The 14,603-nt window shown below is 40.6% G+C and overlaps 2 protein-coding genes across 3 annotated transcripts; both read left to right on the top strand.

The window, feature by feature from the left end:
- Positions 1–726: 726 nt before the first annotated feature.
- On the top strand, positions 727–3,541 carry LOC110987274 (zygote arrest protein 1-like). Its single transcript, XM_087144478.1, has 3 exons — positions 727–955; positions 1,292–1,408; positions 1,530–3,541. The coding sequence occupies exons 2-3, from the start codon at positions 1,313–1,315 to the stop codon at positions 1,737–1,739; spliced, it is 306 nt and encodes a 101-aa protein (XP_087000604.1). The 5' UTR covers positions 727–955; positions 1,292–1,312; the 3' UTR covers positions 1,740–3,541.
- A 7,588-nt stretch (positions 3,542–11,129) lies between these two features.
- On the top strand, positions 11,130–14,344 carry LOC110987264 (cannabinoid receptor 1-like). Of its 2 annotated transcripts, none has more exons than XM_087144551.1 (2): positions 11,130–11,567; positions 11,842–14,344. In XM_087144551.1, the coding sequence occupies exon 2, from the start codon at positions 11,872–11,874 to the stop codon at positions 12,835–12,837; it is 966 nt and encodes a 321-aa protein (XP_087000677.1). In that variant the 5' UTR covers positions 11,130–11,567; positions 11,842–11,871; the 3' UTR covers positions 12,838–14,344. The 2 variants fall into 2 exon arrangements, with proteins under 2 accessions (XP_087000677.1, XP_022105536.2); XM_022249844.2 differs by having other exon boundaries at positions 11,150–11,555.
- The last annotated feature ends 259 nt before the right edge of the window (positions 14,345–14,603 follow it).

Genomic DNA, 14,603 nt, shown 5'->3' with positions numbered 1-14,603 from the left:
CGATCTTCATCTATCATCGTCCAGCGAGCGTAATATGCATACAATTGGGTGTCGAACACCCAATCCGCCGGGCTAAAAGTCATCTGTAAACCAGTCAACTCCTCATCAGTGTAGGCAGATCCCTAAGCATGACACATTGCACACCACTCCATGGGAAAGGGGACGCCACCCCAATCCCATAATCTCCGCAGGGGAAAAAAATTAAAAAGTGGAGGGGGGAGGAAAGAAAGATAATAAAAATCCCTCATTTGCTCGGAAATACCTCGGAGATGACCCTTTGACCTTCGACGCTTTGCCAGTTTGCTGCCGATGTGTGTTTTGTCGACTCTCCTTTTAATTGTTCAAAAAAGAGGATTTGAGGTCTGTACGGCCATAAACTCCCCAACAGAAATGGTCTTAATGATGGAAACTGTAAAGATAATGGCTGACTCGGACAGCAAACAAGTACTTAGAGTGAAAGATAGCCGTTGAAATCTACTTGAACGATACCCTGCCCAAAAAGGTAGACAAAAATAATTTCATTATATACAGAATACTTCCCAGTTTACACATGTATCATCATAAAAGCCAAATTATACATGGAGCTTTACTGTTAATTAAATACGATTCTGCCATGGCCTATAAACCTAACTTCATTTCATCGCCTCTTTAATAACTGAAATCGTCAGTGTTGTTTGTTCTATGCGGGATTTCCCTCAGCACGCAATGGCAATCTTCGACCTGATGGTGGCTGTTAGGGATTCGATTGTATGCTGTTGTGGCTCTGGCCGAATTTTATGGCTGCGGCTGGAAATGACAGGTGCATCTGTGGGAACCAGTGGCCAATTCCTTTAGGCGCTTGTGTTACGACCGCTACCAGTTTATCCAGACACGACTGCAGTTGTAGGGAAGGCTGACGAGCGAAGAACGCCATTATCTTCTTCCTCGCGTATGAACAACGATTTCTGCAGACAAGGTAAACTCATTGCTTGATGGGTGTAGGCACCTGCTCTATACCATGTATATTGTGGCAAATATTGCTTAGTTGTTTTTTGTTTTTCCCTGAAGAGAGCAACACATTGTGGTCTACAAGGTCTAGTAACAGTGCAAAATGAGATCACGTTGAAAAAAATAAATCGTGTATTTAATTTCCTCCTTCACAGTTTTCGTTCACAAATGAAAAAGCTTGATTGTTGGAAAAACAAAGAACAGATTTCTTTCGTTTAATTAATATGTGAATAAGGACTAACACACGACGGTATTGCATCGTAGACAATTACATCTTCTTTGAAACACATTGTTGAATTTGCAGAAAAGCTCGAGAAAGTCAAGAATGTCTCAGCAGCGAAGGTACGGCTACTTCACATGTCCCACATGCGGGCGAGATTGGGAGAGCGCTCACACCTGGTGCTATAAAGGCACAGATGAGGTATTTATGGACGAACTTTTTGAGTCTGTGAAAATGTGTGACAATAACTTCAGAAATCTGAAATAATTATGACGTATTCAATAGGCCTATACAAATGTCTGAACTTTTTTTTGTTTTTAAGCCGTGCTCTGGGCAGCAGTGCCAGAATCCAGGTTGCCCGAAGGATTACATCAAACCTTACAAAGTGGAGCGTCTGAGATGCCCGATTTGTGGTTCCAACACCGACTGCTTCTGTGACCGTGACGACCGCCACAACGACCCGGAGAAACCCCATCGCAGCGACCTTTGCGAGCGGTGCGCCAAGAGGCTTCCCTGCGGTGGCAATCGTTAGTTAAGGTAGCTATGACACAACGTCCTGCAACCCACCGTGGGATATCAGCCCTGATTGGCAGCTTAACCTAACAATAAATGGAATTGTTGTCTGCGATTGTTTAATTTTGAATAGTTTATGGAAAGCAAAGATAATATTTACGGCTCTACACAAATGATAACAAAGTAATGCTAAGTTTCACTGCAATATTAAGCATGGCATTTTCGCACAAAGCTTAAATGCAGTAACTGCGGCTGCTTAAATCGACGCATATTGTAATTAGAATATTCCTTTTTCAACAAAATATTCAAGTGTGTCTCAGTTTATCCACTCTTACTATCCCCGCAATTAACGGACAATAATTCTTGGCTTTGTGACCTTTGTAATGTTTCAAATTTCGAAAATAATGCAATGTTGACTTTTTTACTGCTGAGTAGCCTACTAAGAAATTCCCTATGTAAACGAGATGTGTAAATATCATATATAAACTGCATGTTCAAATCATTCGAGATCAGTAAGTGATAAAATAGTATTACGTTACAAATTGAGTGAAAGTATTACAGTGCAATCCGACGATAAGAAATTATAATGAATCACGTAAAAGAAGCACTGAACCGTACATTAATGAGATCGTATGTACATTCAAGGTACATGTATACTGAGATTATTTAAGAATGTATCTTCATCGCTTCACTGCAATGGATTTAAAGGATATTTTTGGTTGATGCACCGCTTTGGAAAACAACGCGAAAATATTTACAACATTTACAATGTTTTTCTTAGTATGATAGATCTATGAAATTAAGCTCTCGGTTTAGTACGGTCGTCGAAGTGGATGACATCACTGGTTGTCTTTTCTGCTGCAGATATTTTTTTAACATTACTACTGCATGAAAACAAAGAAGAGTTTAGGAGTCTTGACGTCGAATGTGTGGTTACCTTAAATGTGACTGGCTCTAGAAAAATGGGTAATCATTTGCCAAATTCAGAGGAGTTTTTGACTTGGCTGGATTTTGTACATCAAAAGGTAGAATTTGATATATGAATTACCCCTGCAGCATGCTACGTTCCGGAGATATATAGACATTTGTATATCCACATTTTCAGATTCAATAAATAACACTTTTCGAGAAAAAGCTCATAAAGTGTAGCGCTTGGAAACACAATTCTATATAGGATTTCCTACTGATTGATAATTGTTCAACTTTATTCATCAGCATCCATGTTTGTAGTCACACAAATTCTGAAAATATAAATATTATAAAAGCTATTAAATGAAAAAACATAACATCACGGTTTTGAAAAAATTTTGCCCTCTCCAAATAGAACAGGCCATGACATGTTTTGGAATTGCGCGACTTATTACTCTTTTTTGCAGAGCGGGCCACAAATGATTAATGTGTAGTAAGCCTCTTTACCTAAGAACCTGATGCATGTCAAAACTCTTCATCACATTAAATGTTGGAACATATCAACGTGCTAACCATAGACATCGGGTTTTTTTCCATACTGTGACCTCCAAGTCCCCAATATCGGACGAATCAAAGGCGTTGAATAGGATAGAGAAGCATTAAGTTGAGCTCTGAAGACAAATGACACTGCGTTCGATGTGGATGCTTCCATATTTATTTGAACAGATAAAATCAGAGAAAACATGTTTTCCTTTGAGTTGCTCTTTAAAGCCCAGCTCTCCTCACGTGAGAGCTGGGCTTTAAGCACGCAACATCCCGGCGATTGTAATGACACATATCCTGTAATGAGAAATAACACTGTTATGATACATTAAATGTTGGACTTGGCTCACTGTGGAGTGTTGTGAAGAATGTACAGAATCGGACTTCTTTTGCTAGGCAGAGGCCAGACTTCTTTTTCGCACTCTCGCTGGACGAAAACACGACTTTCTTCACAAAACGAAGTCTTTGGTAAGTTCCCGAGCAAGCCACAATAAAACTGCGGGGAAAAAATGGTTTGACCAGATGTAAATGGAAACGAGACATTTGCTGTCTTGGACACAGAAATGTACACAGCTTCTATTTTATCATTTCGTATCCTGTGAGGTGGGCATTTTCTGTTAAAACGCTAATGGGAAGAGTGAGATTGATTGGAAAAGCCTGGGGTAAACAGAGAAATAGCCTACTGTATGCAGGAAGACAAGCTTCCTACAGGGTTTGATGTGTCAATCTCATTGTACTAGCTGATCCAGATATCGACTTACAAGTTATTATAAGCAAACACTAGTAACGTTATTTCTCAGTACCAGAAAAAAATCAAAGGTGTAATATTCTTAAATATAAGATAAAAAATATCCAAACCATATTCTATACTGTAAGACGTACCATCTCCAGAAAATCCAGATGTACACGACCAAATGCCTTTATTTTTTTTACAAAGCTATACCCAACGTCCGGCACCACCAACAACCCATCGGTTATTTTAATGTTTTATGCATAGAACACTGGATTAGAAATCAATCCAACATGAGACCGAATCAAGCAGAAACCGAGCGCATGTTTGGCTTCTTCAGGTGTCCTAAATGCCGTAAGAAGTGGCGGAGCTCCTGGGCTTGGTGTTTTGCTGGAACTAACAAGGTAGGTATTGGTGCTGTTCAGGGCCGTCGGGGGGGGGTGCTAGGCAGGGGACTTCCCCCTCCCTGAAAAAATTTGAAAATTTGAAAAAAGGGGGGAGAAGAGGTTGTTGCTTGCCACTACTGCTATTTATAATTAGATATAATTGATGCTCTTGTCGATTTTGTTGCCTATGCTGCTGTTCCGGTTTTTCGTGTTGTCTGTGTGTTTTAGCATTGTAACAAGGCCTATGTACAAATTTGCAGTTGGTTAAATTCAAACAGGCTTGTTTCATTATGTGCATCGTACACGCAGTGCATTCGGGATTTCTTATTTTATGGTTAAACAGAGTTGAAGGTTAACGGTTTCGTAATCACTTTAAGTAGGTACATGATTTAAACTTTAAATGGATACGAGGGGAAAAGAAACAAGAAGAGCAGCACATTTGGACAGAGACAATAATTTGAAAATCTTCAGAGACAAAATCGACAACCTCGCCCCTTGACGTTTGATACACATACTTTTTAAAAATTTTGTTTGGGGTTACTGTTAATTGCCGTTGGTTTGGTTTCCCTGTGACAGCCATCATCTGGTCAACAATGCAAGAACAGGAAATGTCCGGATGACTTTATCGATCCATACAGGGTCCAGCCTCTCCGATGCCCAAAGTGTCACTCAATTCCACCGTGTAAGTGTAAACCGGACAGGGAGAAGAGGCCACATCGTAGTGACCTGTGTGAACGTTGCCTGAAGCACCAACCCTGCGCTTATCGTGACTACTGAACCATCTATCTTGCCGGAAACTTGCGTTTTGATTCTGTTTTCGAGCTCACCACTTTTTGGCCAAGTTCTGACAAGATTGAAAGTTTGTTTGTAATTTTAAAGAAATAATAATGATTATGATAAACAAATAGGCAAGAAACTGGTGTTACATGGTCCACCGTACTACCCTGCTTTGGATATCTCCAAAGTGAGGACATGTCATATGTTTTGCTGCAAAGGTTGGATTGCTCATTCAGGGAATAACACCATCATGAGCCGCTGTATTAATAATGTGCTATGACTTCGATGACTAATAGCCTTTCACATCGAGGGGAATTCCCCTGCACGCAATAAAGCGAATGCATTATGGATGGTGTAAGCCTTCGCGGTTCCTTCTCGCGCCGCCAAATACGGGATCATTTTATATTGCACGAAGACATTTTAGGGGTGTGAATTTGAGTTTGCAGAAAGGTATTAGTTCCGCCGATTTACAATGGGACAGGAAGATATGACTGACTTAGGATGAAAGAGACATAAATATACATATCCATGTACTCTGGGCCATAGTGTTGCGTCCGGGCTTTTGCAGAGTGAAGGGGGCAGAAACGAAGGTCCGTTTTTTCGTCCAAAAATGTATCCTCATAGTTCCGATCGACCCCTGAGTAAGTGCTAGGTAACGGTAGTATTGTTCCAGAAGTGTTAGTGCGTTCAATTCCCAAAGAAACATGTAGTATTATGTGCACTAATTTTGCCAGGGGGGAGCAATTCTACAAAATTTCAAAGACTTTGCTTCGATAGCGGTTTTCTGTGAAAGCGTTGAACGTCAGAACAACATGAAGTTGAAAGTTAAGCATGAATAACTACTTCCAGATGAATGACGTCACAGGCTGCCATCTGAGAATCTGCCTGCTGCCGTCGTTTGTCCTGGAAAGTTTATTCTGCGCGGTGTTTTACATGTAAAAGAAGGAGTTATGTGTGTCATAAAGTAACTTCCTTTGATGACGTCGAAGTTTTAGAGCTTTTGTTCTTTTAGAAGAAGTGTTTGTGACTAACTTTAGTAAGGGATTGACAATAAAAATATATTTAAATATGAAGGGCGCCCTTCTCACAAGATGGCGTCATTGTCCCTTTGATTTTGTTTTATATACCGCTCCCAGCATTTTCGCATTTTTTGTGACCAGCTCTGCAAAAAGGTGTATTATTTCACTTTTTTTGTAATTTCAGTTATATATATAATCAAATTGTTCACATCCTAAGCTTTCATTTGATATATATAATTCATCCCAGTTTTAGTCATTTGCCATTTGCATATTCATATAATTTCATTTTATCATACAAATTTTGAGATAATGCCCTTTAAACATAACAGACAGAAACATTCAACTTAAATTGGACACTTTCTTGGTTTTCTTGAGCAACAGAGGCTTTCTGGTCAAGCAATTGGCGTCAAAATATTTCCAAATATTTTCACCTTCGGCACATGGATGGGCCATTATGCATTTTTGCATTGCGCGACTTAATACACCTTTTTGCAGAGAGGGTCCAAAATTTTAGGAAGTATGTGGACACAATTGTGATTCTGTTTTGAGTTCTAATCATTTACTGTTGCACCTCTGGTAACCCCGGAAGTATTGTTTATTTTCAACGTTACAGTTTTAACGTATTTCTTTACTTATATTGCGTGCAATTTGCCATGTGATGACGTCATGTGACGTGTCGTGTGACCAAAAATAAGCACATTCTAGCATCAAGACCACGTTCTTACCATGCAGGGTTTGTGTTAAACTTAATGTAGAGGACCGTGCCTAAAGCAGGACGACTTCACTCTTACTATTCCATTTATATAATGTATTACGCATGACGACGTGCATAATTATAAGTCAATTTTGTTTTGAGTTCTGTTACGCTTTTATATTGCGAAGTTTATGAAACTGTTCAAATTCAAAATGCTACGTTTGTCATTTGACCAGCTCGCTTACCAGTCATTGTTTAAGACAGAAGAAACTCGGTCAGAACTACTTTAGATCAAATATACTCGTCTAAGCGTATAACTCAAGCGCAGGAGGCTGACAGAGGGAACGCAACTTTGACTTTACAGAGCATTCATCGCCAAAGTTGGAACAGTTGCGAGCGCAAAACTATTCTTGTGAGAAATAGCGCTGCTTTTGGAATGCCATAATCACACACAAATGGCCAAACAAAGGAAAACAATAACCCCTATTTCCCGTTTACGTATGAGAATGATACCACGCTGATTTCTGCTCTGAAGCTTACAGGCAAGAAACAGGTTTTTTGTACAAATGAAAACAGCGGCAAGATGACAACAATATTTCCGGGAGCCTCCAACAATCTTCAGACTCTGATTTTAATCATAATTAAGAGAGGTTTGTTCTACCCATGGTTCGTTTATATTCCGGGAGAAAACGCCACATACTACGTTTATAAGCTTTGAATACTAGTAAGATCCTACAAGAGAATTTGCACTTTTTGCATCATTGAAATTGTCACCGAGATTGCCCTTATTGGAGAACTTTAAAAACGAAAAGGGATTGTGCTGCGCACACACCTTGACACCCACACACAAAAACCACTGAATTTACTTGTACTTGAAAACCATGGTCGAAAGCAACATTATCAAAGGGAAAAATGCATATGACGTCAGCCTGTCACTTACCGTACATATTGACAACTGTTACTGAGACCCAAATAGCTATTGGCAAAGTGGTAATATGTTATAATTATGTGTATCTAAATCAAGTGAATAAGCTAAGGGACTATCTGGACCCCATGAGAGAGCCGGCATTTTGAACTTTTGAACTGAATTGATAATTATGCACGCACGCTCATGGGACTTGACTTCAAAAACGTAAGCAACCATGAAGGCTTGCTCCTTGCCAAATACATGTAGAGGTTTTTCACCTGACGTCACTTGACGGGCACAGGCTGTGCAGGAAGCGTGCCATGTCCGCGGAGGCGCCTGCATTTTTGAATCTGTGTATTTCTATTGGCAATTTCATGTAGCCGGAATGCTGAGACACTCCGAAGGTGCACGCATTTCCGCGCATAATTAAAATAAAGTATAACACATGAGCGTAAACCAGTCCATACTCGCGCTCGCAGGTTTTCTCCGGCTTCCCCCTGCCTCTAAAACTGGGCCTTCTTCCTAACTCCGTGATGTGATTTAGTTTTTAAATAAAGGTTATGAATAAACGTAAAGTGATTGGCGCAAATAGCCTTAGCAGCTGAAAGCGCCATTGAAACAACAACAGCAGTCCGGCAAACAATATGACAAATAATGACATAAAGTAAAGATTCTCATGAACCATCTCCAGTTGGGGCATGAGCAGATGGAACGAAGTCATCCTCCACAGACTTCGCAATGGTATGTGCAAAAAAGGAACCTATTCCCTAGTGACATGTGCTGTTAATTAAACACTTTCTAATCGAGTACTCGAAATTCCAATCTCAAAGAAGACAACTTAAGAAAACACTTAACGCATCTGATTCTGAAATGTCACTTATACAAATTATTAGGGAAGGATTCTACCATTCAAGTGACACAGAATTACATAAAAGCCGTAAAAAATCAAAATTCAAAATTTTCGTTTAGTTTACAATTTTAGCTGACCGAGTCACCTCTGATTAAGATGTTGCATATGCACTGTGCTTAAGGCAAGTACGGGTTCTGTGTCTGTGACCGTTTGGTCTGCATCGTGTTACCTTTATCACCCAGGGGTATGCGAGTCTGCGAATGTACCGGCGGGGTTTGCGCCCTTAAACTGCTCGGGAGACGGCTCGAAGCTAGAGGGAGCCCTTCTGTGACACTGTGGCTGAATTCGGGCGTCTTGTTCTCGTATGTTTACGAACAGGTCGATTTGTTGTTCGTGAGTCGGCCGCTCGAAAGCCGGGAACGTACAACCGGTTATCGGTGCTAGTTATTTGTAGCATGCAAGCAACATGGCGGCGTCCTTGTGCATTCTTCGCGAGTTAATGTTTGGATACTTGAACTTACTTCTTTTCCATTAAAAACCATCTCTGTCATGGAAAAGTATTGTTAATTTTGGAAAATTTTCCGTTGTTTCCAGCTTTGTAAGCCATCTCGATAGTTTTTGCAGTTTTTCAAAAATCAAATCTCACGAGTTTTTCCGTGTGTTTGTGTAAAACCCTGACGAGGAGGTGGGGTGTGAACCTGTTCTGAGAACAGTGTTCTTGGGTCATGCATGTTCCCGCCGTTAGAGCGCGAGAACACGAAACTCGTGTCAAGAACAGGCCGCCCGAACTCGACCTGTGTGGCTAGGCTGGCCGGTACCAGCATGGTTACCCAACCGCACAAAACAGCTTTCGTCTTTCTTTGCCGTTTTGCTCAGTTGTGGCACACAGGGCACAGAGTCTGCCATAAGTGCCAACCCAACCTACAACAACAACAGTCCGGGCACACTCTTTTGAGAACGGCCAGAGAATCCTTGTCGAAACATCGAGTTGACACTGACCCGTTCCCCAACAGTCAGCACGCAACGTTGCCGATAATGAAGCACACATGGGCCGAGGCGCAGGAATGAGCCCCAAGGTGGAGCAAGAGGGGGCGCAATTTTCTTAGCAACTCCTTCTGCCAGAAATACACTTCGCCGTTTGTGAACAAACCAGGGCTATTTGGAAGACTACCACAATCTTTGGTATATTTGTTGAAAACGTTTAATACTTTCAGTGCACCGCATTATAGATTACTGCCTAAGAGCTACTGTGGTGCGTGGCAGGAACAAACTTTTGTAGATGATGTTCGTGTCCCATGTTCTCACCGAGGAAACTTTGAATTATAGCCCAACATTTTTCACAGTTCTTGGCGATCTGACTAGGTGGCGTATAAGGCTAACTGGTAATTTAGCACAACTAGAACTGACGGCATTGTATCGAAGAAAAGTTATGATCAAAATACTGACCTCATGCTTTGTAAATAATCTTCCTATTGAAAAATTATTTTTCGGCTGGCTTAGTACTAATTAATCATGAATTGCCTACTGGATTTTATTTTACTTTGTTGTAACAAATGTAGTCCCACGCTAGGAAATGTCATTTTCATGCAGGCTCCTGTTAGTGTTAGCGTGGCAATGGACAACTCCCCATACTAATAAAGTTCATGCACTTTATGCTCTGTCAACTTGATTTTTGTTTTCTTTTTTTGTGGGGGGGAGGTGTCAGAAATTCCCGTCAGTTTCTGTTTACATGATAGGTAATCGTCAATAATTGGTTTGATTTGAACTATTTATCTTCATTATCATACATTACAGTCCTTTCCTGACATGCCTGGAGGATTGTCTTGCAAACTGCGGCATCACATGTAGCATATCTCCCCATGTTTCAGTTATTATGAAAGAAAATCCCTGATCTCAAATTCTAAAAAAAAAAAACATTTTTCAACGATTTTTTTTCTGTTGAGTTTGGTTCTGCGTGCAATATTGTTCAAAGAAATTCGTTGAGAACACGCAAAAAGCGAAAATAACCAGACGAGCACTGGTCGAACACCTAATACTCGGCCTTCACTGAATTTTGGACTTAAATTCACGCTTTCCTCGACGATCACTAATGAAGCCGACCATCATTTGCAAGAGTTTGTTACTACTAATCACCGCAATAAGCCTCGGGCAGCGGGTCTAGATTTTATTATATAAATATGCATCCGTGAGTTGGATCCTAAAAGTCCAAGCCCCACGTTTCCAAGGCGTGTTTAGACAGAGCTTTTCATTTTGACAAATAAAAACGCCCCAATATCGAATCATGTCATTTAGAGTGTGGTCGTACCTATCAAGGCAGAAATGAACGGTTGTCACGGTCGAATCACAGGCATGTTCACGCCTGAAATGGCAGCCTATCGGTCTGTAAGTATATGTACACTCACTATAGATAGTTTTGACGGTTTGAGAAACGTTTGTGGCCCCTGATTTCCCTCTTCCCAGGGAAAGTCAAACCAATCGGCATCAATTAATCAGTAAAAGCTTGCCATGATCACAGACCTCTAGCGGCTGGTACTCGGTAACACTTCCTTTAACATTGTAAGGAACCAGCATGATGGTCAATAATACGCCTCAAAGAAACAAAAACTGTATGCCCAAAAATCTTTCAAAAACCACGGGAGCCTGTTACACTCTGTAAGATTTGATGCTGAACAAGTGCATCGGTCACTTGACATAATATCGACGTTTGGAAAAGGTAAAACGAACGCATGGAAGAAAGGCTGTATGTGAACTGTGCATTTAGATAGGCCTCTATAGCGTTTACCGAGGTGTTTGTATTTTTGTCAGAATAGTATATTACGGTTGGATGAACAAGATGCAACCTCGCTGAATCGATAGCCAGAAAAAAGCAGGTGATTGTAAACTTTTCATAAGAGAATTGACCGGAGTCAACGGAGAGTGTCGCATACCAGCTCCGCATCCAGGCTTAGAGTAGCAAACAACCAGTGGGTAAAACATCAGGCTACCAGCGCTGAAGTTTGTACGAGCCGGGCAATAACTCGGTAAGTGCAAAGGTAGGGGAAAGGATTTTCGGTTACGCACCGTGACAATTTATGCAAAAGACACCGATTAAATTTTAAAAAAGTGTTCTTTTAATAAAGGAATAGGTGAATACAAGGAGGACAGGCTAAATCGTCAACTAGGGACTACTCATCCACAAAAGGCACATATTTTACTTTCTATGATTTACACGGTTCGGTTGGGGGCAGAAATAACATGGGACTTGTACGATATAAAGAGCAAAGTTGGCAGGTAATAAAACTTTGTTTTTCTCTGTCTCTGTTCCAGCTGAAGTGTGTGTTTCAGATTTCAGTCACCATGGCAGAGAATAATGAGACATCGGGCAACGTCACCGAGGCGGAGTATGCATATGACGAGACATCAGCCCGGATTTTGCTGGGTTTGAGGTATGCGGTGAGCATCAGTTGCGGCATCGCTGTGCTCGAAAACCTCTTGGTCATTTTGGTGATTGTGGGAACCAGGAAGTTGCGAGTCAAACACTACGGCTTCGTCATGAATCTAGCCTTGGCTGACCTCCTCTTTGCCGCGCTGGCTATCGTGTTCCCGTGGGTGGAGGAGCACGTCATTTTTGCCTTGTTCATGTCTTGCTATGTCGCCTCGGTCTTCACCATTTTTGCCGTGGCTGTCAATAGGCTTTTGGCCCTGTCTCTTATGCCGCCGTCTCGTTACGATTCTCTGGTAACATGGGGTCGCCTTTTCTTGGCATGTATCGGTATTTGGGTTTTGTCTCTGATTCTTAACTTAATTTCGGTAGTGGTCAACGATAATTTGGTTACCTTCTGGATATACGGCTTGATTCGACCGATGGCCGTATTTATTGTCTGGCTCGTCACAGCGATCCTGTATTTCGTTGTGTACCTTAAAATAAGGCGTTTCACCCCTTCCGTTCCCGACACAAAAAACGATCAAGATGCCGGGGAGGTAATTGTTCGCATAAACCAGACTCGCAAGTTGCTCGTACTTTTCATTATAATTCTCTTGGTGTCCTTCGTTTGCTGGATGCCATACAGCATCGTCCGGTTCATTTCCTTCTTTGACCCCAGCCAATTTTTCTCCACCAAGTTTGACGTCGCGTACTGGTTCGCCGGCCTGTTGTACTGCCTCTCGGCCATGATCAACCCGGTGATTTACTGGGGCAAACTGGATGGGTTCCGAGAGTCCCTCGCCGATCTCTTCTGCTTCTGCCGCAGCACCAGGGAGCGCGATTACGCAGATGACAACGGCAAAACTGAACAGGAGCAAACCGTCGTAGATGCGGTTTAGTCAGATTTAACCGAAAAATTGGCTGGGTAAGATGAAGGCGCTTGTTGGCAACCAAAATGCTTGCGTGCTTTATTGAAACAATCAGAATTCAGAACATGTAAAATTCGCACTCACGGTGTTATCCTTTTACAGGGATGTTTCTAACTTACACTGACTACACAAAAAGGAGCAAGTACATCTATGGCCATGTTGATTTCTAAAATGTTTACGTTTGTAAAGAGATAATCTCACAGTATAGAGTTAGACGAAGCAGTAGAGTGTCTTAAACTATAAGTATCATACCTAGTAAGAGATCGGAGCGGAACTATCTACCGAGTTAACTTCATACAGATACATGTATTTTTAAAAAATTCGGTCATTTATTTACTCCCATCAAATCATAATATTCTTGGTTTTGTAATTCTACTAATGTAATAAGAATAACATAAACACCTTAATCGGTACGCTATTGATAATACTTATTGTGTAGAGAATAGACACCGAGTTGATAGTGAATGGTTTAATACAGCCGAGATGATTTACTGCATGTGAATGCATTTGTTGTAAATGAATGTAAAATAAGCTACAATTCCTTGTCATTTTTAGTTTTTTGTTTGACTATAGTTCCTTTCTTTTTTAGATGTTTGTAAAGTTCGCCTGATTGTCTGGTCGGTTGTTGGTACATGTTTAGGATGAATTGTGCGCCATGGTATACTATGTCGAATAATATCAGTATACAATAAACTTTGAAAAATTCAAAAAAATATGTGAAAATGATTCACCGCAAAAGCCCTGGTGTTATCAGATGACCACACCAAAATGTGTTACATTAACACCGCTGGTGTTACATTAACACAACTATAAGTGTTACAGTGCACTGGAGCGTGTTAAACGTTACACCAACAGTGTTGATGTAACGCCATTTTAGCACTTTTAGCACTGGTGAAAAGTGTTGGCATGGTCCTCTGAAAACACGTTGTTTTTTTGTAGTATTTTTTTTCTGGGGCGGAAAGCAGGTATTTCGTAATATATCACAGACTTAAGTATACACAGGACGAAAATGAAGAAAGACAATTTTAGGATGTGCTGTAATAACAAGTTACACAAACGAGACCGCATGTAATAAAACATTCTATTCCTGAAGTAAGCAGCTATAAAAGAAGTATTTTGTCAGTATTTCTTTTTATCTACTGGTGCATGTATTTAAATATTCACACACTGTGACTTTTCTTTCATTTTGATTTGTTCTATACGTGTACGCGGCAGAGTAAATTGAATTGATAAACAGGTTATATTTATCTTGCAAGTTATGAATAGGAGTTTGATTTCTCCATTATTCGCATTAAAAGGACTTTGTTAAAAGTTAAAATTTTCATATTTCGAATTTTAAATAGCCTAGTCTTGCATGTCACTGGAGATATAATTTGGAGAGGTGAAATGCTGTGAAATAGATTACCGGAATGTAACATATTTTATGTATGCAGACATGTCTACTTACAAAGAGTCGGGTTTAGGATAGTTTATTAAAAACACACCCAGACATTGTAAAAAGGTGAATTTTGTCATTTTATCGATTATGTGTGTGATTGCATGATTTCTTCTTTTCCATCAAAGGCAGCCCGTTTTCTTTCTAAAATTGGTAAGTTTTTATTATGAGAGAGACGAATCCGTGTGCACTACGACACGGTGGCCACCACCCAGCCTACCGCGCATGATATCTCCGTATACCAAACACAACAAATTGAAGGCCTTTTTATTTTGACTCCCAAGTGTCCCCCATCCCATAA

This window comes from Acanthaster planci, linkage group LG12 (genome assembly GCF_054643075.1).
Source record: "Acanthaster planci isolate LZ-2023a linkage group LG12, COTS_SCS, whole genome shotgun sequence".
Classification (NCBI taxonomy): Eukaryota; Metazoa; Echinodermata; class Asteroidea; order Valvatida; family Acanthasteridae; genus Acanthaster; species Acanthaster planci.
The sequence above is the reverse complement of the archived record's forward strand: the minus strand, read 5'-3'. Positions and strand labels throughout refer to the sequence as shown.

What these genes read in the sequence shown, in the direction of transcription:
- LOC110987274 (XM_087144478.1), top strand. Translation starts at nt 1,313, where the DNA reads ATGTCTCAGCAGCGAAGGTACGGCTACTTCACATGTCCCACATGCGGG. An exon ending in GCTATAAAGGCACAGATGAG is followed by an intron (nt 1,409 to 1,529) that starts GTATTTATGGAC and finishes TTTGTTTTTAAG; the next exon opens with CCGTGCTCTGGGCAGCAGTG.
- LOC110987264 (XM_087144551.1), top strand. Translation starts at nt 11,872, where the DNA reads ATGGCAGAGAATAATGAGACATCGGGCAACGTCACCGAGGCGGAGTAT.